Here is a 22,056-nt window from a genome sequence, read left to right as displayed (position 1 = left end):
TATTTATATTTATCTTCCTCTACATGCAGATGCAATTTAAATGTGATTATGATATAACAAAATTGAGATATGGGTGTTTTTCGCGACTCGATGCTAAAAAAAATTGGCTATCGTTGACATTGCCAGATACATCCCATTTCCGTTTTTGTTAGAACCATTTCACCAAAAATTAATATAGTGATTAGAAAATTTATTTTCAAATCTCGTTTATTAATCTGTAGTAAACTTATTTTGTCTTATTTAAGTCTAACAATATCCAGCACCATTTTATGCATTTTTATGATTTATCAGCACCTAGTTATTTACATAGTATACGAATGCTTACTTTCTATTTACATAAACACCAATTGTAAACACTCATATTTTAATACATCCGTTAAAATCTGAATTCATGTGTTCATTAAATTATTAACATGATTAAGGTATTACACTTTTTATGGAATAATGTGTTTTCAATGTTTAAAAAATGTTACTCAAACAGTATTTTTGAAGTGAGCTTGTTGAACGTTGCAAGAGTCTGGAGTTGCTCAGGCCTGTCGTAACATTAAAATTAAGATGGTAACTGAAATGTTGTAGCATGTCTCAGCGTCTACAGCATCAACTTTGATCAAAATCAGCAGACTATAAAAAATGGCGCCCAAGATGAAGTTCAAAAAGGCTGACAAAATATGTTTTCTCAAACCCAAACTATGCCATTCATAGGTTTCCCATCTTGTTCCAATACACACGTGGCGACAAGATCCTGGTATACTATATTTTAACTAGCAAGCCAATAGGCAAGCATGGGGTAGACTAAGATGGGAAAACATGGGATCATCCCATGCAAAGATGGGATGGATTTCCTTCACACACCTAATATCCTGCTCACCAAATTATCGTTACACTGATAAAAGAGTCAATTTCTTGATGAAATTAACACTAAATGAGAATAACAATGAGCTCCACTGATGGGGAAATGTGTTCAATATTCGGTCCCAAACGAATTCGCTACTCTAAAGAACTTTGCCTTCCGATTTCAACCGGCTAACTGCAGCGTTCCGGTTTTATAGGCGGCTTCGCGCTGTCTTCCGTATCATTTGGCGTGATGTCACTATCCTTCTGCCAGCTTGCTGTAGGAATTAGAGACAGTGTAAATAATAATAAAAGTAAATAAATTGACTATATGACCTACTTCACTTTGTTTTTGAAAATGGGCAAGTCTACATGTGATTATAATGGAAAGGTACGAGAGAGGGATAAACGGCAAGTTATTTGATGGTAAGTTATAGGCAAGTTACGTTAAGACCAGCGAGGCGAGTTAATTATTAAGTCTTGTACATGGGGCGAAAATGAAACCCCTTGTACCAAGCCTTCAGATCTCCTTTATTGACCAATACTATTCCTCTTGTGTGTTAGCTTTATTTGTCTCAATATTTGAGTGCCAACACCGCTAGGTCATGATTCCATTCGACCCGCCTTTAATAAGCTGCCGAGAAAAATGCGGTTGGACCATGTGCCGTGTTTCTGGTAAGACGTTATGATAATGAGATCGGCTGCCAAAACTGTGACAAACTGGGACGAATTAAAGATATTGGTTCTTGTGGCGGGAGCATATCAAAAACTATAATCCCAGCAAACACAGAACGTTTTTGACATTATTCGCAAAAGGTTGGAAAAGGTTGCCAGAAAACGTTTAAATATCGGGCTACATTTTCTGAAAACTTACTGTAAAATATTCTAACATAAAAGTGTTGACGATAAATGTTTCCAACAAATAAACTCCTCAACAAAAGTTTGGGAAGATGTTTCAAGCATCTATTTATCGGATTATTTGTGACATGTTCATATCGCATTGTACGTTCCTGACGTTACCTTTGAAACAATCACCTTTTTCACGGCTGAGTACACGTATTGTGAATGTAGTGGGGTCTCAAACAGAATATGCTAAATTGACCATTATTCTGTGCAGCAAGTTGCAATCCCATATCTTTGCAATCTGGTACCTAATACAATCCTCCAATATAGCAACGCTCACCCCCACAGAGCCAGGGTAATCAGCGACTACCTATAGAATATGGGAGTATTAGAATGGAATGGCCTGCCATCAGCCCAATCCTTATTGGATTGTCGATTGAACACTTGTAGGACCAGCTTGGTGGTGCCAGAGTAGCCAATACAGCGACATTGAAATGGTTGAATGACCTGCGACGAATCCTGGTAAAAGAATGAGAATGGAATGCCATCCACAGCAACGTGTGACCAGGCTGGTGGGCAGCACGAGGAGGAGGTGCCAGGATGTTGTGGCTGCGTATGGTTTTTCCATCGGCTATTGAGGTTAGTGACTAGTGTTGTTTAAGCATAGAATAATGGCAAATTTGGCACATTCTGTTTGAGACCCCACTACATTCACAAGACGTGTATTCAGCCGTGAAAAAGGTGATTGTTTCAAAAGTGGCGTCATTGTAAAGGGGAATCAACTAGCTTTCCACTAATATGCAGCACGATATGAACATGTATATTTGGTGTCAGTAAACTGTAGGGAAATAATGTGGTTATATATAGTTATTTGGTTCCGAACATAGTACATTTAAAAATATTGTGACAGCCGCAAGTAAAAAAAAGCGTGTAACAGCTCGTAAATTAGAACTTATCACAAACAGTGATATCCACAATAAAAATATACATTCTAAACGGAAACAAAATAATAATCATTTATACCCATTTTTGGTAAATTTTACTAGAAAATTTGCATAATTTCCCAACAAAGGTTCTTCAATAAAATTTACAACAAAATGGTTGCCATGGAATCGGCCTTCTTTGAATACTTAAATTTAAAGAAGCCTTGCATATTAATAATACCATGAGTGTCATAGGTCTACCAACTTTAGTAATGCAATAAATTGCTACATTGACGAAAAAGTGTCAATCTTTTGTCAAAATGTCAATATCACTACAAACATGCATTTTATGACCAATCATGAATTTCAAGACGTCATAGGTCAAAAAGGTCACAGAAAAATGTTGTAATTGCCTTTTGTGATATCCAAACATCTGCCTCAATATACAGGTTGTAACATGCCACTTATTAATTGTATTAAAAAGTGAATATATGGCCAATTGTGTTTTGGTATAGCAAAAGTAACTGAATAATTATAGGTTAAAGAACGCGTATTACTTGTTGCTCGATAAATTAGACAAAATAATGCACTTGCGCTGATGTTGATGCGTCTAATGCACGACCTGAAATGGGAGTGCATTAGAAGCATCAACATCAGCGCAAGTGCATTATTTTGTCTAATTTATCGAGCAACAAGTAATACACGTTCATTAACGTATTACACGAGAAGAAAAAACACGTGATTTTTGCTGTTTTTAAACAAAATTATTATAGTACGCGGAGTGCACAAGATACACAATCAATGCATGGTTTGGATTTTTCTAACGATTGCTCACGAATGTTGAATAATGAACCATCTTTTCGGTGCTCTACAGATGGGTAATTTTAAACAATGGGGCATTAAAGTGGTATTTCAATTTATGATTTTGAAATAATTATCATAATTATTATTTATTTAGCAATGTCAATTAATAAAAAGAAAAACGTGAAAGACATTTGCCTTTGTTCTGAGATCTTTGACGATAAGAATGTGAGTTAATTTTACGCGGTATAAATTTGATGTGCAAAATTGGTAAAAAGTGCCCCAACTCAGGCGATAAGTAAATTCGGACATGGTGTTAAAACCTGAATTAGGAAAGCCACCAAGTTTTTCTGTTGGTCAAGATATTACTGGTTCTGCTGCATATCACATTTACGACATGACCTCTTTTATTTATTTTTTCTGAAAAGCAAAAATGCAATTGCTAATCATGAAAGTTGAGTTCACGCAATACAAGCTTGATTTTGTAGTAGTCAATTCGTTTTCTGGACGATTTAGTTAAATGAGCATAGCGTTTGAGCCCGAACTACTAAAGAAGCCAAGTAAGGTTTTTCTGTTAGCCAAGATATTACTGAAACCACTGCATATAACATTGTTGCCATGATTTTTTCTGAGATATAATTGTATAATTTTTATTGTTTCAGTCTGTATGGATACACTTTTATGACGCATAAAAATCCTTTCTCATGTAAAAATTACATTTTTGGTCAAATTTGGTTGGAAAAATTATTGAAAAAGGTACATTTTTTCACCCGAAAATCTAATGCGTTGTATGCAATGATTTTGTTCATAGATGTTACATATCCATGTATCATGTATTCTCTAAACCAAATATGAAGTTTCTTTTCCTTTTAATTTGAAAGAAATACCTCGTTATCAGTAGGATCTGGTGGCCTAATGGTGACCGGATGGTCGCAGGTTCTCATCCCGAGCCATCGCATTCCCTTGCTTTTTTTTTTTCAAGTTGGGTTGTGTGCCCGTCGGGATTTGTGTTTATTCATTGTCTTGTTTAATTCTAACACTTTGGTTTTATGTAAAAAAAAATGAGAAAAATCCTTCAATATGGTGAGTATTGCCATGGAAACGGAACAGAACGCGCCGGTTAAAAATTTGACAACACAGCAGAAAGATTCTTTTTTGAACATTCTGATAATGATTTGTTCTTTTGAAACATCTGTCCAACGACACAAAAATTTCATGGCGTTGTCCTCTATCATGTCTATTCCATCACTGGTGAAATATATAAACCATTTACCGTTACCTGACATTTTCACTTTGATATAGCCGTTAGTATGGTGCTTTGAAGTTGTCCTCTCCGCCCTATTTTAAGTCAATAAAGAAAAGGAACACAAGTGTGAGACTTCTAAAACTACAAACGGCATTTCTTATGATATCACACCACCAAATAAATCCCCATACAGATATGTACTAAGTTCGCCTCAAGAAAACGTCATTTTTTTTCTTCGCAAGAGCGACTCAGTTCTTAGCGACAACTATGATGGCTGAAATTAGCCATAGCCTGGTCCCTCTGACTGGGAAAAAATATAGGTTGACCGTCATTATTTTTACGACTGGCCCTCGCAGTCTATGATGTCTGGGAATTACCTAATTTACCTCAAAAATCATGCCAGTGTTTCTGTACAGAAACGACTACTTAAAATCATTAAAAAATACTCGATCTCTCCCATCTGTGGTACACTTGCAGGATTTGATATTACTAATCATGACCAATCCAAATTTAGCCAAAGTTATGCAAATTTCTGCTCATTTTAATGCTTACTTTAGGCTATGCATGGTTTTTCTGAGAAATGCATTCAGGGCGCACGACCGTATAATACTATTTGGTGGTATGAAATCTGAAGACATTTATGTTCTAGGTGATATTCAACCACTGGTATTTCAATTGTCTAAGATTTTCTTTTTTACATAGAATAAACGTAATTCTGGGATTTACGTTGTGAATGATTCCATAATACCCTTTCATTCCCTGTTTGTTGTAATGCACATTATAAGTAATGCACATTATTAGTATAGTATGGTACATGCACATGCACACCAGAATATATGCATAACCGTTCTGTTGCCTGGCAAGTTATCTAGCCGTTCCTTAAACTAATAATTCAGCGACCGCCGCTCTGATGCCTAGCCTGGATTGGTATGTTTCCTGTGCTACTTCTGCAAACCCAGCTTTTCCGTCAATTTCTTCCATTGAAACCATTTGAAAACCATTGTTAATGTAATATTGGGTAGAATATTAGGCTACATATGTGGCAACACTAACTGCATTTGTATGTAAACATGGGTGAAATCACCACGATCGATCGACCAGCTGGACTGCCTTGACCTTTTGGCTGAGGACCATGACCATTTGGAATGAGAATACCATTGGGAATAAAAGTAGGGGCAAATGTTATCACTTATACCTCAAATATGTGCATTTTCTTTGGCCATGAACTGTATAGCGAATGTAAAGGTCTACCAATCTTGTTGAAAGACTGCTGAATTCTGCATACTTGATCCCGTTCAGCACACGTAAAACCAAGTGGGTATTTGTTTTTCTTTACGGCAACCATTATAGATGATGGGTTTACTTTATAGTGCTGCTGCTATAATTATTCAGTGGGTGAGTCAAGCACAGATACATTTGCTTTTTCAGAATCGTGAGATACTAGATTTGATGCACAGGTTTTGACAGGGATCGAAACCGATTCTTTAGAAAAATGTGTGTCAAAAATGGATCAGTTCCCAAGACTCCCCTTTTTTTACCGCCCGATCATTTCCCTAGAGCCCCTGTTTTTTTGGCCGGTCGATCAGTTCCATAGACCTCAAGTTCGAAACTGGCGGTGGCACACCCCTACCAAAAACAAATTGAGTGCCACCCCCCCCCCCCGGGTGTTTACCTCGTTCCTTTTCTCTCTTCTAATGCCCGTATCGCTTTCAACTTTAGCAATAAAAATCATGGACCAAACTGCAAACCCCACACCCACTTTATAACGAGCTTTACCTATACACCCCAATCCTCAAGTTTCTCAGTTTAAGTTCCATAGCCCGATCCTTAAGTTTATACTTAACACCAACTTACATAATACCTTTTAAGTACAATTACTTTATGCTCTTGTTTTTTCCCTCCAAAATTCTCCTCCCAATTTCAGGAATTTCACCAATTTGACGCAGACACCTTGAATTGACCAATTAGTGCCACTTCCGTCCATCATGTCATGTTCTCATCCAGCTCCTGGCATTTCCTCCCAATCCTCCCCAAAACCTACCTCGAATATTACAAGGGTTTGATATGTAACAGAGATTATTTTCATTTTGGACTTTACTAAGTCCAGATATATTTCAAACTTGAAATTAAATTCACTTTGTGTAACAAGTATGATTTTGAATGTCCAATTTATTATCCATTCCAAAAGGAGCACCCCCTTCCAAGGCTATATGATTAGGATTTGGACTAAGGTTAGGAAGTTGATATAGGATTAGGGTTTGCCTGTTAAGGGTATGTTAGGGTTAAGGTTGGGATTAGGGTTAGGTTAGGGTTAGGATTAGGATTAGGGTTAGGATTAGGGTTAGGATTAGAATTACGGTTAGTGTTATGGCCCATGTTTAGGGTTATAGGGTACCGTATGTAGGAGGGGTCTGCAATTACCTTGGATAAAATACAGTTGTTTGTGTGGGTGTGTGTACATCTGTACAGGTACATGTATGGCTATGTGAATATAGGCCTGTGATTCATATGAAGAATGTGCATGGTCTTTTTATAGTACAAGGACAAATTGGCCAATGCCAGAGGCTATATGCATACCAATGTGTGTACATCTACAAATGAGAAATTTTTGGTGGTTTGCTTTTCATTGCAAATTGCAGTCATTTTAAATTATCGCAGTTTTTTAATTGCAACTTCCTACGCACAAAATGGCGTTTAATTTACTCGCAACATTACGCGTCTGGTAAAGCCGTGAAATTGTGCCTATTTAGAGGATATCTCATCATTTGTATAATGTACATCATCACTATACTTGTCCATGTTATCAAAGATATGGCTATATGCAGCTGTGAATTTCCAGCCCCCCCTTATGGCCAGGGTACCAGGGGATGGGTGGCTGGGACTTATACCAGGGCTAAATTTCAAAAATGTTAAAACTCCCCGCCAAGTCCCGGACCGACGGGAAACAACACATGGCCGGCCCTACAGGGACAAATTTTGTGTCAATGCCCGTCTGTTATAATAAACTGCCCGGCTATTTGTTCCGGTACTGATCTGCACTGCAGGCAGTGGTTGGAGTGGGTCAGGGACTCAGGGTTTCAATTGACAAGTGCATTGTCAACAGTCTTCATTTTCACGTGCATGAAATCTATAAGCTTAACTACTGAACATACGGGCCTATGCACCCCCACAATCATAATTACTCACATCACTAGTATCACAGGGTCAGGGTTTCAATTGACAAGTGCATTATCAACAGCCTTGCATTTTAACGTGCATGAAATCTATAAGCTTAAATACTGAATATACAGGCCTATGTACCCCCCAGCACACACACACAATCATAATTACTCACATCACTAGTATCACAGGGTCAGGGTTTCTATTGACAAGTGCATTATCAACAGCCTTGCATTTTAACGTGCATGAAATCTATAAGCTTAAATACTGAATATACAGGTCTATGTCCCCCCCCCCCCACACACACACAATCATAATTACTCACATCACTAGTATCACAGACATTCAAATTCCATCATGAAATCTATTCGGCTTTCACAGTACAGTGATTTTCAAGTTCAAACGCTAGCTCTTCAAAGGTGCTGAATTCGACCATCGTGCAAATCGCCAGATATCGCATCAGCAAATTATTATAAGGGCGCACATCACTGAAAATGATGCCAGTTTTTCTCTATAAAATGCTAATTAAAATCATTTAAACAATTTTGATATCTGCCATCTGTGATACAATTGTAGGATTTAATATTACTAATCATTACCAATCCAAATTTAGCCAAAATTATGCAAATTTCTGCTCATTTTAATGCTATCTATGTTTTTTCTTAGAATAAAAATTAATTAAGATTTGTTCCAAGTCTACCATGTTACAATACTGATAATTCAATAAAAAAACTTTTTAGACTGCAACAAGTCTGTCCTAAAACATTGTATTTATTTGGATAATGAATTGGAAATTCAAAATCATATTTGCTACACAAAGTAAAATTATTTGAAGTTTGAAATATATAGTGGACAAAATAAAGTCCAATTTGAAAGAATTTAATGTTCTAAGGTGTATGGCTCAAGGCTTGGATAGCAGTTATCCATGTTTGACCAATGCATGCATGGATAGCCCTAGTGAAATGGACATTGGATAGCTCTTATCCATAGTGCTGAGTGACCAGCATGGATAATTGCTATCCATTTTGCCTCTCAGTTTACATGTGTTTGGCCCAAGGCTTGGATAGCAGTTATCCATGCATACAAGTGAAATGGGAAAATAATGGATAGCTCTTATCCATCCCAGTGCTGACCAGCATGGATAATTGCTATCCATTTTGCTTGTCAGATTACATATTACAACAGAGATTATTTTCATTTTGGACTTTACTAAGTCCAGATATATTTCAAACTTGAAATTAAATTCACTTTGTGTAACAAGTATGATTTTGAATGTCCAATTTATTATCCATTCCAAAAGGAGCACCCCCTTCCAAGGCTATATGATTAGGATTTGGACTAAGGTTAGGAAGTTGATATAGGATTAGGGTTTGCCTGTTAAGGGTATGTTAGGGTTAAGGTTGGGATTAGGGTTAGGTTAGGGTTAGGATTAGGATTAGGGTTAGGATTAGGGTTAGGATTAGAATTACGGTTAGTGTTATGGCCCATGTTTAGGGTTATAGGGTACCGTATGTCGGAGGGTCTGCAATTACCTTGGATAAAATACAGTTGTTTGTGTGGGTGTGTGTACATCTGTACAGGTACATGTATGGCTATGTGAATATAGGCCTGTGATTCATATGAAGAATGTGCATGGTCTTTTTATAGTACAAGGACAAATTGGCCAATGCCAGAGGCTATATGCATACCAATGTGTGTACATCTACAAATGAGAAATTTTTGGTGGTTTGCTTTTCATTGCAAATTGCAGTCATTTTAAATTATCGCAGTTTTTTTAATTGCAACTTCCTACGCACAAAATGGCGTTTAATTTACTCGCAACATTACGCGTCTGGTAAAGCCGTGAAATTGTGCCTATTTAGAGGATATCTCATCATTTGTATAATGTACATCATCACTATACTTGTCCATGTTATCAAAGATATGGCTATATGCAGCTGTGAATTTCCAGCCCCCCCCTTATGGCCAGGGTACCAGGGGATGGGTGGCTGGGACTTATACCAGGGCTAAATTTCAAAAATGTTAAAACTCCCCGCCAAGTCCCGGACCGACGGGAAACAACACATGGCCGGCCCTACAGGGACAAATTTTGTGTCAATGCCCGTCTGTTATAATAAACTGCCCGGCTATTTGTTCCGGGTACTGATCTGCACTGCAGGCAGTGGTTGGAGTGGGTCAGGGACTCAGGGTTTCAATTGACAAGTGCATTGTCAACAGTCTTCATTTTCACGTGCATGAAATCTATAAGCTTAACTACTGAACATACGGGCCTATGCACCCCCCACAATCATAATTACTCACATCACTAGTATCACAGGGTCAGGGTTTCAATTGACAAGTGCATTATCAACAGCCTTGCATTTTAACGTGCATGAAATCTATAAGCTTAAATACTGAATATACAGGCCTATGTACCCCCCAGCACACACACACACATCATAATTACTCACATCACTGGTATCACAGGGTCAGGGTTTCTATTGACAAGTGCATTATCAACAGCCTTGCATTTTAACGTGCATGAAATCTATAAGCTTAAATACTGAATATACAGGTCTATGTCCCCCCACACACACACAATCATAATTACTCACATCACTAGTATCACAGACATTCAAATTCCATCATGAAATCTATTCGGCTTTCACAGTACAGTGATTTTCAAGTTCAAACGCTAGCTCTTCAAAGGTGCTGAATTCGACCATCGTGCAAATCGCCAGATATCGCATCAGCAAATTATTATAAGGGCGCACATCACTGAAAATGATGCCAGTTTTTCTCTATAAAAATGCTAATTAAAATCATTTAAACAATTTTTGATATCTGCCATCTGTGATACAATTGTAGGATTTAATATTACTAATCATTACCAATCCAAATTTAGCCAAAATTATGCAAATTTCTGCTCATTTTAATGCTATCTATGTTTTTTTGTGAGAATAAAAATTAATTAAGATTTGTTCCAAGTCTACCATGTTACAATACTGATAATTCAATAAAAAAACTTTTTAGACTGCAACAAGTCTGTCCTAAAACATTGTATTTATTTGGATAATGAATTGGAAATTCAAAATCATATTTGCTACACAAAGTAAAATTATTTGAAGTTTGAAATATATAGTGGACAAAATAAAGTCCAATTTGAAAGAATTTAATGTTCTAAGGTGTATGGCTCAAGGCTTGGATAGCAGTTATCCATGTTTGACCAATGCATGCATGGATAGCCCTAGTGAAATGGACATTGGATAGCTCTTATCCATAGTGCTGAGTGACCAGCATGGATAATTGCTATCCATTTTGCCTCTCAGTTTACATGTGTTTGGCCCAAGGCTTGGATAGCAGTTATCCATGCATACAAGTGAAATGGGAAAATAATGGATAGCTCTTATCCATCCCAGTGCTGACCAGCATGGATAATTGCTATCCATTTTGCTTGTCAGATTACATATTACAACAGAGATTATTTTCATTTTGGACTTTACTAAGTCCAGATATATTTCAAACTTGAAATTAAATTCACTTTGTGTAACAAGTATGATTTTGAATGTCCAATTTATTATCCATTCCAAAAGGAGCACCCCCCCCCCTTCCAAGGCTATATGATTAGGATTTGGACTAAGGTTAGGAAGTTGATATAGGATTAGGGTTTGCCTGTTAAGGGTATGTTAGGGTTAAGGTTGGGATTAGGGTTAGGTTAGGGTTAGGATTAGGATTAGGGTTAGGATTAGGGTTAGGATTAGAATTACGGTTAGTGTTATGGCCCATGTTTAGGGTTATAGGGTACCGTATGTAGGAGGGGTCTGCAATTACCTTGGATAAAATACAGTTGTTTGTGTGGGTGTGTGTACATCTGTACAGGTACATGTATGGCTATGTGAATATAGGCCTGTGATTCATATGAAGAATGTGCATGGTCTTTTTATAGTACAAGGACAAATTGGCCAATGCCAGAGGCTATATGCATACCAATGTGTGTACATCTACAAATGAGAAATTTTTGGTGGTTTGCTTTTCATTGCAAATTGCAGTCATTTTAAATTATCGCAGTTTTTTAATTGCAACTTCCTACGCACAAAATGGCGTTTAATTTACTCGCAACATTACGCGTCTGGTAAAGCCGTGAAATTGTGCCTATTTAGAGGATATCTCATCATTTGTATAATGTACATCATCACTATACTTGTCCATGTTATCAAAGATATGGCTATATGCAGCTGTGAATTTCAGCCCCCCCTTATGGCCAGGGTACCAGGGGATGGGTGGCTGGGACTTATACCAGGGCTAAATTTCAAAAATGTTAAAACTCCCCGCCAAGTCCCGGACCGACGGGAAACAACACATAGCCGGCCCTACAGGGACAAATTTTGTGTCAATGCCCGTCTGTTATAATATACGGCCCGGCTATTTGTTCCGGGTACTGATCTGCACTGGAGGCAGTGGTTGGAGTGGGTCAGGGACTCAGGGTTTCAATTGACAAGTGCATTGTCAACAGTCTTCATTTTCACGTGCATGAAATCTATAAGCAACTACTGAACATACGGGCCTATGCACCCCCCACAATCATAATTACTCACATCACTAGTATCACAGGGTCAGGGTTTCAATTGACAAGTGCATTATCAACAGCCTTGCATTTTAACGTGCATGAAATCTATAAGCTTAAATACTGAATATACAGGCCTATGTACCCCCCAGCACACACACACAATCATAATTACTCACATCACTAGTATCACAGGGTCAGGGTTTCTATTGACAAGTGCATTATCAACAGCCTTGCATTTTAACGTGCATGAAATCTATAAGCTTAAATACTGAATATACAGGTCTATGCCCCCCCACACACACACAATCATAATTACTCACATCACTAGTATCACAGACATTCAAATTCCATCATGAAATCTATTCGGCTTTCACAGTACAGTGATTTTCAAGTTCAAACGCTAGCTCTTCAAAGGTGCTGAATTCGACCATCGTGCAAATCGCCAGATATCGCATCAGCAAATTATTATAAGGGCGCACATCACTGAAAATGATGCCAGTTTTTCTCTATAAAAATGCTAATTAAAATCATTTAAACAATTTTTGATATCTGCCATCTGTGATACAATTGTAGGATTTAATATTACTAATCATTACCAATCCAAATTTAGCCAAAATTATGCAAATTTCTGCTCATTTTAATGCTATCTATGTTGTTTTCTTAGAATAAAAATTAATTAAGATTTGTTCCAAGTCTACCATGTTACAATACTGATAATTCAATAAAAAAACTTTTTAGACTGCAACAAGTCTGTCCTAAAACATTGTATTTATTTGGATAATGAATTGGAAATTCAAAATCATATTTGCTACACAAAGTAAAATTATTTGAAGTTTGAAATATATAGTGGACAAAATAAAGTCCAATTTGAAAGAATTTAATGTTCTAAGGTGTATGGCTCAAGGCTTGGATAGCAGTTATCCATGTTTGACCAATGCATGCATGGATAGCCCTAGTGAAATGGACATTGGATAGCTCTTATCCATAGTGCTGAGTGACCAGCATGGATAATTGCTATCCATTTTGCCTCTCAGTTTACATGTGTTTGGCCCAAGGCTTGGATAGCAGTTATCCATGCATACAAGTGAAATGGGAAAATAATGGATAGCTCTTATCCATCCCAGTGCTGACCAGCATGGATAATTGCTATCCATTTTGCTTGTCAGATTACATATTACAACAGAGATTATTTTCATTTTGGACTTTACTAAGTCCAGATATATTTCAAACTTGAAATTAAATTCACTTTGTGTAACAAGTATGATTTTGAATGTCCAATTTATTATCCATTCCAAAAGGAGCACCCCCCCCCCTTCCAAGGCTATATGATTAGGATTTGGACTAAGGTTAGGAAGTTGATATAGGATTAGGGTTTGCCTGTTAAGGGTATGTTAGGGTTAAGGTTGGGATTAGGGTTAGGTTAGGGTTAGGATTAGGATTAGGGTTAGGATTAGGGTTAGGATTAGAATTACGGTTAGTGTTATGGCCCATGTTTAGGGTTATAGGGTACCGTATGTAGGAGGGTCTGCAATTACCTTGGATAAAATACAGTTGTTTGTGTGGGTGTGTGTACATCTGTACAGGTACATGTATGGCTATGTGAATATAGGCCTGTGATTCATATGAAGAATGTGCATGGTCTTTTTATAGTACAAGGACAAATTGGCCAATGCCAGAGGCTATATGCATACCAATGTGTGTACATCTACAAATGAGAAATTTTTGGTGGTTTGCTTTTCATTGCAAATTGCAGTCATTTTAAATTATCGCAGTTTTTTAATTGCAACTTCCTACGCACAAAATGGCGTTTAATTTACTCGCAACATTACGCGTCTGGTAAAGCCGTGAAATTGTGCCTATTTAGAGGATATCTCATCATTTGTATAATGTACATCATCACTATACTTGTCCATGTTATCAAAGATATGGCTATATGCAGCTGTGAATTTCAGCCCCCCCCCTTATGGCCAGGGTACCAGGGGATGGGTGGCTGGGACTTATACCAGGGCTAAATTTCAAAAATGTTAAAACTCCCCGCCAAGTCCCGGACCGACGGGAAACAACACATGGCCGGCCCTACAGGGACAAATTTTGTGTCAATGCCCGTCTGTTATAATAAACTGCCCGGCTATTTGTTCCGGTACTGATCTGCACTGCAGGCAGTGGTTGGATTGGGTCAGGGACTCAGTGTTTCAATTGTCAAGTGCATTATCAACAGTCTTCATTTTCACGTGCATGAAATCTATAAGCTTAACTACTGAACATACGGGCCTATGCACCCCCCACAATCATAATTACTCACATCACTAGTATCACAGGGTCAGGGTTTCAATTGACAAGTGCATTATCAACAGCCTTGCATTTTAACGTGCATGAAATCTATAAGCTTAAATACTGAATATACAGGCCTATGTACCCCCCCAGCACACACACACAATCATAATTACTCACATCACTAGTATCACAGGGTCAGGGTTTCTATTGACAAGTGCATTATCAACAGCCTTGCATTTTAACGTGCATGAAATCTATAAGCTTAAATACTGAATATACAGGTCTATGTACCCCCCCCACACACACACACAATCATAATTACTCACATCACTAGTATCACAGGGTCAGGGTTTCTATTGACAAGTGCATTATCAACAGCCTTGCATTTTAACGTGCATGAAATCTATAAGCTTAAATACTGAATATACAGGTCTATGTCCCCCCCCCCACACACACACAATCATAATTACTCACATCACTAGTATCACAGACATTCAAATTCCATCATGAAATCTATTCGGCTTTCACAGTACAGTGATTTTCAAGTTCAAACGCTAGCTCTTCAAAGGTGCTGAATTCGACCATCGTGCAAATCGCCAGATATCGCATCAGCAAATTATTATAAGGGCGCACATCACTGAAAATGATGCCAGTTTTTCTCTATAAAAATGCTAATTAAAATCATTTAAACAATTTTTGATATCTGCCATCTGTGATACAATTGTAGGATTTAATATTACTAATCATTACCAATCCAAATTTAGCCAAAATTATGCAAATTTCTGCTCATTTTAATGCTATCTATGTTTTTTTCTTAGAATAAAAATTAATTAAGATTTGTTCCAAGTCTACCATGTTACAATACTGATAATTCAATAAAAAAACTTTTTAGACTGCAACAAGTCTGTCCTAAAACATTGTATTTATTTGGATAATGAATTGGAAATTCAAAATCATATTTGCTACACAAAAGTAAAATTATTTGAAGTTTGAAATATATAGTGGACAAAATAAAGTCCAATTTGAAAGAATTTAATGTTCTAAGGTGTATGGCTCAAGGCTTGGATAGCAGTTATCCATGTTTGACCAATGCATGCATGGATAGCCCTAGTGAAATGGACATTGGATAGCTCTTATCCATAGTGCTGAGTGACCAGCATGGATAATTGCTATCCATTTTGCCTCTCAGTTTACATGTGTTTGGCCCAAGGCTTGGATAGCAGTTATCCATGCATACAAGTGAAATGGGAAAATAATGGATAGCTCTTATCCATCCCAGTGCTGACCAGCATGGATAATTGCTATCCATTTTGCTTGTCAGATTACATATTACAACAGAGATTATTTTCATTTTGGACTTTACTAAGTCCAGATATATTTCAAACTTGAAATTAAATTCACTTTGTGTAACAAGTATGATTTTGAATGTCCAATTTATTATCCATTCCAAAAGGAGCACCCCCTTCCAAGGCTATATGATTAGGATTTGGACTAAGGTTAGGAAGTTGATATAGGATTAGGGTTTGCCTGTTAAGGGTATGTTAGGGTTAAGGTTGGGATTAGGGTTAGGTTAGGGTTAGGATTAGGATTAGGGTTAGGATTAGGGTTAGGATTAGAATTACGGTTAGTGTTATGGCCCATGTTTAGGGTTATAGGGTACCGTATGTAGGAGGGTCTGCAATTACCTTGGATAAAATACAGTTGTTTGTGTGGGTGTGTGTACATCTGTACAGGTACATGTATGGCTATGTGAATATAGGCCTGTGATTCATATGAAGAATGTGCATGGTCTTTTTATAGTACAAGGACAAATTGGCCAATGCCAGAGGCTATATGCATACCAATGTGTGTACATCTACAAATGAGAAATTTTTGGTGGTTTGCTTTTCATTGCAAATTGCAGTCATTTTAAATTATCGCAGTTTTTTTAATTGCAACTTCCTACGCACAAAATGGCGTTTAATTTACTCGCAACATTACGCGTCTGGTAAAGCCGTGAAATTGTGCCTATTTAGAGGATATCTCATCATTTGTATAATGTACATCATCACTATACTTGTCCATGTTATCAAAGATATGGCTATATGCAGCTGTGAATTTCAGCCCCCCCTTATGGCCAGGGTACCAGGGGATGGGTGGCTGGGACTTATACCAGGGCTAAATTTCAAAAATGTTAAAACTCCCCGCCAAGTCCCGGACCGACGGGAAACAACACATGGCCGGCCCTACAGGGACAAATTTTGTGTCAATGCCCGTCTGTTATAATAAACTGCCCGGCTATTTGTTCCGGTACTGATCTGCACTGCAGGCAGTGGTTGGAGTGGGTCAGGGACTCAGGGTTTCAATTGACAAGTGCATTGTCAACAGTCTTCATTTTCACGTGCATGAAATCTATAAGCTTAACTACTGAACATACGGGCCTATGCACCCCCCCACAATCATAATTACTCACATCACTAGTATCACAGGGTCAGGGTTTCAATTGACAAGTGCATTATCAACAGCCTTGCATTTTAACGTGCATGAAATCTATAAGCTTAAATACTGAATATACAGGCCTATGTACCCCCCAGCACACACACACAATCATAATTACTCACATCACTAGTATCACAGGGTCAGGGTTTCTATTGACAAGTGCATTATCAACAGCCTTGCATTTTAACGTGCATGAAATCTATAAGCTTAAATACTGAATATACAGGTCTATGTCCCCCCCACACACACACAATCATAATTACTCACATCACTAGTATCACAGACATTCAAATTCCATCATGAAATCTATTCGGCTTTCACAGTACAGTGATTTTCAAGTTCAAACGCTAGCTCTTCAAAGGTGCTGAATTCGACCATCGTGCAAATCGCCAGATATCGCATCAGCAAATTATTATAAGGGCGCACATCACTGAAAATGATGCCAGTTTTTCTCTATAAAAATGCTAATTAAAATCATTTAAACAATTTTTGATATCTGCCATCTGTGATACAATTGTAGGATTTAATATTACTAATCATTACCAATCCAAATTTAGCCAAAATTATGCAAATTTCTGCTCATTTTAATGCTATCTATGTTTTTTTCTTAGAATAAAAATTAATTAAGATTTGTTCCAAGTCTACCATGTTACAATACTGATAATTCAATAAAAAAACTTTTTAGACTGCAACAAGTCTGTCCTAAAACATTGTATTTATTTGGATAATGAATTGGAAATTCAAAATCATATTTGCTACACAAAGTAAAATTATTTGAAGTTTGAAATATATAGTGGACAAAATAAAGTCCAATTTGAAAGAATTTAATGTTCTAAGGTGTATGGCTCAAGGCTTGGATAGCAGTTATCCATGTTTGACCAATGCATGCATGGATAGCCCTAGTGAAATGGACATTGGATAGCTCTTATCCATAGTGCTGAGTGACCAGCATGGATAATTGCTATCCATTTTGCCTCTCAGTTTACATGTGTTTGGCCCAAGGCTTGGATAGCAGTTATCCATGCATACAAGTGAAATGGGAAAATAATGGATAGCTCTTATCCATCCCAGTGCTGACCAGCATGGATAATTGCTATCCATTTTGCTTGTCAGATTACATATTACAACAGAGATTATTTTCATTTTGGACTTTACTAAGTCCAGATATATTTCAAACTTGAAATTAAATTCACTTTGTGTAACAAGTATGATTTTGAATGTCCAATTTATTATCCATTCCAAAAGGAGCACCCCCTTCCAAGGCTATATGATTAGGATTTGGACTAAGGTTAGGAAGTTGATATAGGATTAGGGTTTGCCTGTTAAGGGTATGTTAGGGTTAAGGTTGGGATTAGGGTTAGGTTAGGGTTAGGATTAGGATTAGGGTTAGGATTAGGGTTAGGATTAGAATTACGGTTAGTGTTATGGCCCATGTTTAGGGTTATAGGGTACCGTATGTGGGAGGGGTCTGCAATTACCTTGGATAAAATACAGTTGTTTGTGTGGGTGTGTGTACATCTGTACAGGTACATGTATGGCTATGTGAATATAGGCCTGTGATTCATATGAAGAATGTGCATGGTCTTTTTATAGTACAAGGACAAATTGGCCAATGCCAGAGGCTATATGCATACCAATGTGTGTACATCTACAAATGAGAAATTTTTGGTGGTTTGCTTTTCATTGCAAATTGCAGTCATTTTAAATTATCGCAGTTTTTTTAATTGCAACTTCCTACGCACAAAATGGCGTTTAATTTACTCGCAACATTACGCGTCTGGTAAAGCCGTGAAATTGTGCCTATTTAGAGGATATCTCATCATTTGTATAATGTACATCATCACTATACTTGTCCATGTTATCAAAGATATGGCTATATGCAGCTGTGAATTTCAGCCCCCCTTATGGCCAGGGTACCAGGGGATGGGTGGCTGGGACTTATACCAGGGCTAAATTTCAAAATGTTAAAACTCCCCGCCAAGTCCCGGACCGACGGGAAACAACACATGGCCGGCCCTACAGGGACAAATTTTGTGTCAATGCCCGTCTGTTATAATAAACTGCCCGGCTATTTGTTCCGGGTACTGATCTGCACTGCAGGCAGTGGTTGGAGTGGGTCAGGGACTCAGGGTTTCAATTGACAAGTGCATTGTCAACAGTCTTCATTTTCACGTGCATGAAATCTATAAGCTTAACTACTGAACATACGGGCCTATGCACCCCCCACAATCATAATTACTCACATCACTAGTATCACAGGGTCAGGGTTTCAATTGACAAGTGCATTATCAACAGCCTTGCATTTTAACGTGCATGAAATCTATAAGCTTAAATACTGAATATACAGGCCTATGTACCCCCCCCAGCACACACACACAATCATAATTACTCACATCACTAGTATCACAGGGTCAGGGTTTCTATTGACAAGTGCATTATCAACAGCCTTGCATTTTAACGTGCATGAAATCTATAAGCTTAAATACTGAATATACAGGTCTATGTCCCCCCCACACACACACACAATCATAATTACTCACATCACTAGTATCACAGACATTCAAATTCCATCATGAAATCTATTCGGCTTTCACAGTACAGTGATTTTCAAGTTCAAACGCTAGCTCTTCAAAGGTGCTGAATTCGACCATCGTGCAAATCGCCAGATATCGCATCAGCAAATTATTATAAGGGCGCACATCACTGAAAATGATGCCAGTTTTTCTCTATAAAAATGCTAATTAAAATCATTTAAACAATTTTTGATATCTGCCATCTGTGATACAATTGTAGGATTTAATATTACTAATCATTACCAATCCAAATTTAGCCAAAATTATGCAAATTTCTGCTCATTTTAATGCTATCTATGTTTTTTTCTTAGAATAAAAATTAATTAAGATTTGTTCCAAGTCTACCATGTTACAATACTGATAATTCAATAAAAAAACTTTTTAGACTGCAACAAGTCTGTCCTAAAACATTGTATTTATTTGGATAATGAATTGGAAATTCAAAATCATATTTGCTACACAAAGTAAAATTATTTGAAGTTTGAAATATATAGTGGACAAAATAAAGTCCAATTTGAAAGAATTTAATGTTCTAAGGTGTATGGCTCAAGGCTTGGATAGCAGTTATCCATGTTTGACCAATGCATGCATGGATAGCCCTAGTGAAATGGACATTGGATAGCTCTTATCCATAGTGCTGAGTGACCAGCATGGATAATTGCTATCCATTTTGCCTCTCAGTTTACATGTGTTTGGCCCAAGGCTTGGATAGCAGTTATCCATGCATACAAGTGAAATGGGAAAATAATGGATAGCTCTTATCCATCCCAGTGCTGACCAGCATGGATAATTGCTATCCATTTTGCTTGTCAGATTACATATTACAACAGAGATTATTTTCATTTTGGACTTTACTAAGTCCAGATATATTTCAAACTTGAAATTAAATTCACTTTGTGTAACAAGTATGATTTTGAATGTCCAATTTATTATCCATTCCAAAAGGAGCACCCCCTTCCAAGGCTATATGATTAGGATTTGGACTAAGGTTAGGAAGTTGATATAGGATTAGGGTTTGCCTGTTAAGGGTATGTTAGGGTTAAGGTTGGGATTAGGGTTAGGTTAGGGTTAGGATTAGGATTAGGGTTAGGATTAGGGTTAGGATTAGAATTACGGTTAGTGTTATGGCCCATGTTTAGGGTTATAGGGTACCGTATGTAGGAGGGGTCTGCAATTACCTTGGATAAAATACAGTTGTTTGTGTGGGTGTGTGTACATCTGTACAGGTACATGTATGGCTATGTGAATATAGGCCTGTGATTCATATGAAGAATGTGCATGGTCTTTTTATAGTACAAGGACAAATTGGCCAATGCCAGAGGCTATATGCATACCAATGTGTGTACATCTACAAATGAGAAATTTTTGGTGGTTTGCTTTTCATTGCAAATTGCAGTCATTTTAAATTATCGCAGTTTTTTTTTTTTCAACTTCCTACGCACAAAATGGCGTTTAATTTACTCGCAACATTACGCGTCTGGTAAAGCCGTGAAATTGTGCCTATTTAGAGGATATCTCATCATTTGTATAATGTACATCATCACTATACTTGTCCATGTTATCAAAGATATGGCTATATGCAGCTGTGAATTTCAGCCCCCCCCTTATGGCCAGGGTACCAGGGGATGGGTGGCTGGGACTTATACCAGGGCTAAATTTCAAAAATGTTAAAACTCCCCGCCAAGTCCCGGACCGACGGGAACAACACATGGCCGGCCCTACAGGGACAAATTTTGTGTCAATGCCCGTCTGTTATAATAAACTGCCCGGCTATTTGTTCCGGGTACTGATCTGCACTGCAGGCAGTGGTTGGAGTGGGTCAGGGACTCAGGGTTTCAATTGACAAGTGCATTGTCAACAGTCTTCATTTTCACGTGCATGAAATCTATAAGCTTAACTACTGAACATACGGGCCTATGCACCCCCCCACAATCATAATTACTCACATCACTAGTATCACAGGGTCAGGGTTTCAATTGACAAGTGCATTATCAACAGCCTTGCATTTTAACGTGCATGAAATCTATAAGCTTAAATACTGAATATACAGGCCTATGTACCCCCCACACACACACAATCATAATTACTCACATCACTAGTATCACAGGGTCAGGGTTTCTATTGACAAGTGCATTATCAACAGCCTTGCATTTTAACGTGCATGAAATCTATAAGCTTAAATACTGAATATACAGGCCTATGTACCCCCCCCCCAGCACACACACACAATCATAATTACTCACATCACTAGTATCACAGACATTCAAATTCCATCATGAAATCTATTCGGCTTTCACAGTACAGTGATTTTCAAGTTCAAACGCTAGCTCTTCAAAGGTGCTGAATTCGACCATCGTGCAAATCGCCAGATATCGCATCAGC

General features: G+C 37.7%; 1 protein-coding gene across 1 annotated transcript in view; it reads right to left on the bottom strand.

The window, feature by feature from the left end:
- Positions 1-208: 208 nt before the first annotated feature.
- The window catches only part of LOC140165457 (uncharacterized), a 40,008-nt gene continuing 18,160 nt past the window's right edge, over positions 209-22,056 (bottom strand). The window contains exons 3-4 of the mRNA XM_072188748.1: positions 4,678-4,736; positions 209-1,109 (exon numbers count right to left, since the gene is read on the bottom strand). Of these exons, the coding sequence (XP_072044849.1) occupies positions 1,024-1,109; positions 4,678-4,736 (145 nt within the window). The 3' untranslated portion in view covers positions 209-1,023. The remainder of the gene's footprint in view (positions 1,110-4,677; positions 4,737-22,056) is intronic.

This window comes from Amphiura filiformis, chromosome 12 (assembly GCF_039555335.1).
Source record: "Amphiura filiformis chromosome 12, Afil_fr2py, whole genome shotgun sequence".
Classification (NCBI taxonomy): domain Eukaryota; kingdom Metazoa; phylum Echinodermata; class Ophiuroidea; order Amphilepidida; family Amphiuridae; genus Amphiura; species Amphiura filiformis.
This window is presented reverse-complemented; position numbering and strand designations above follow the sequence as displayed.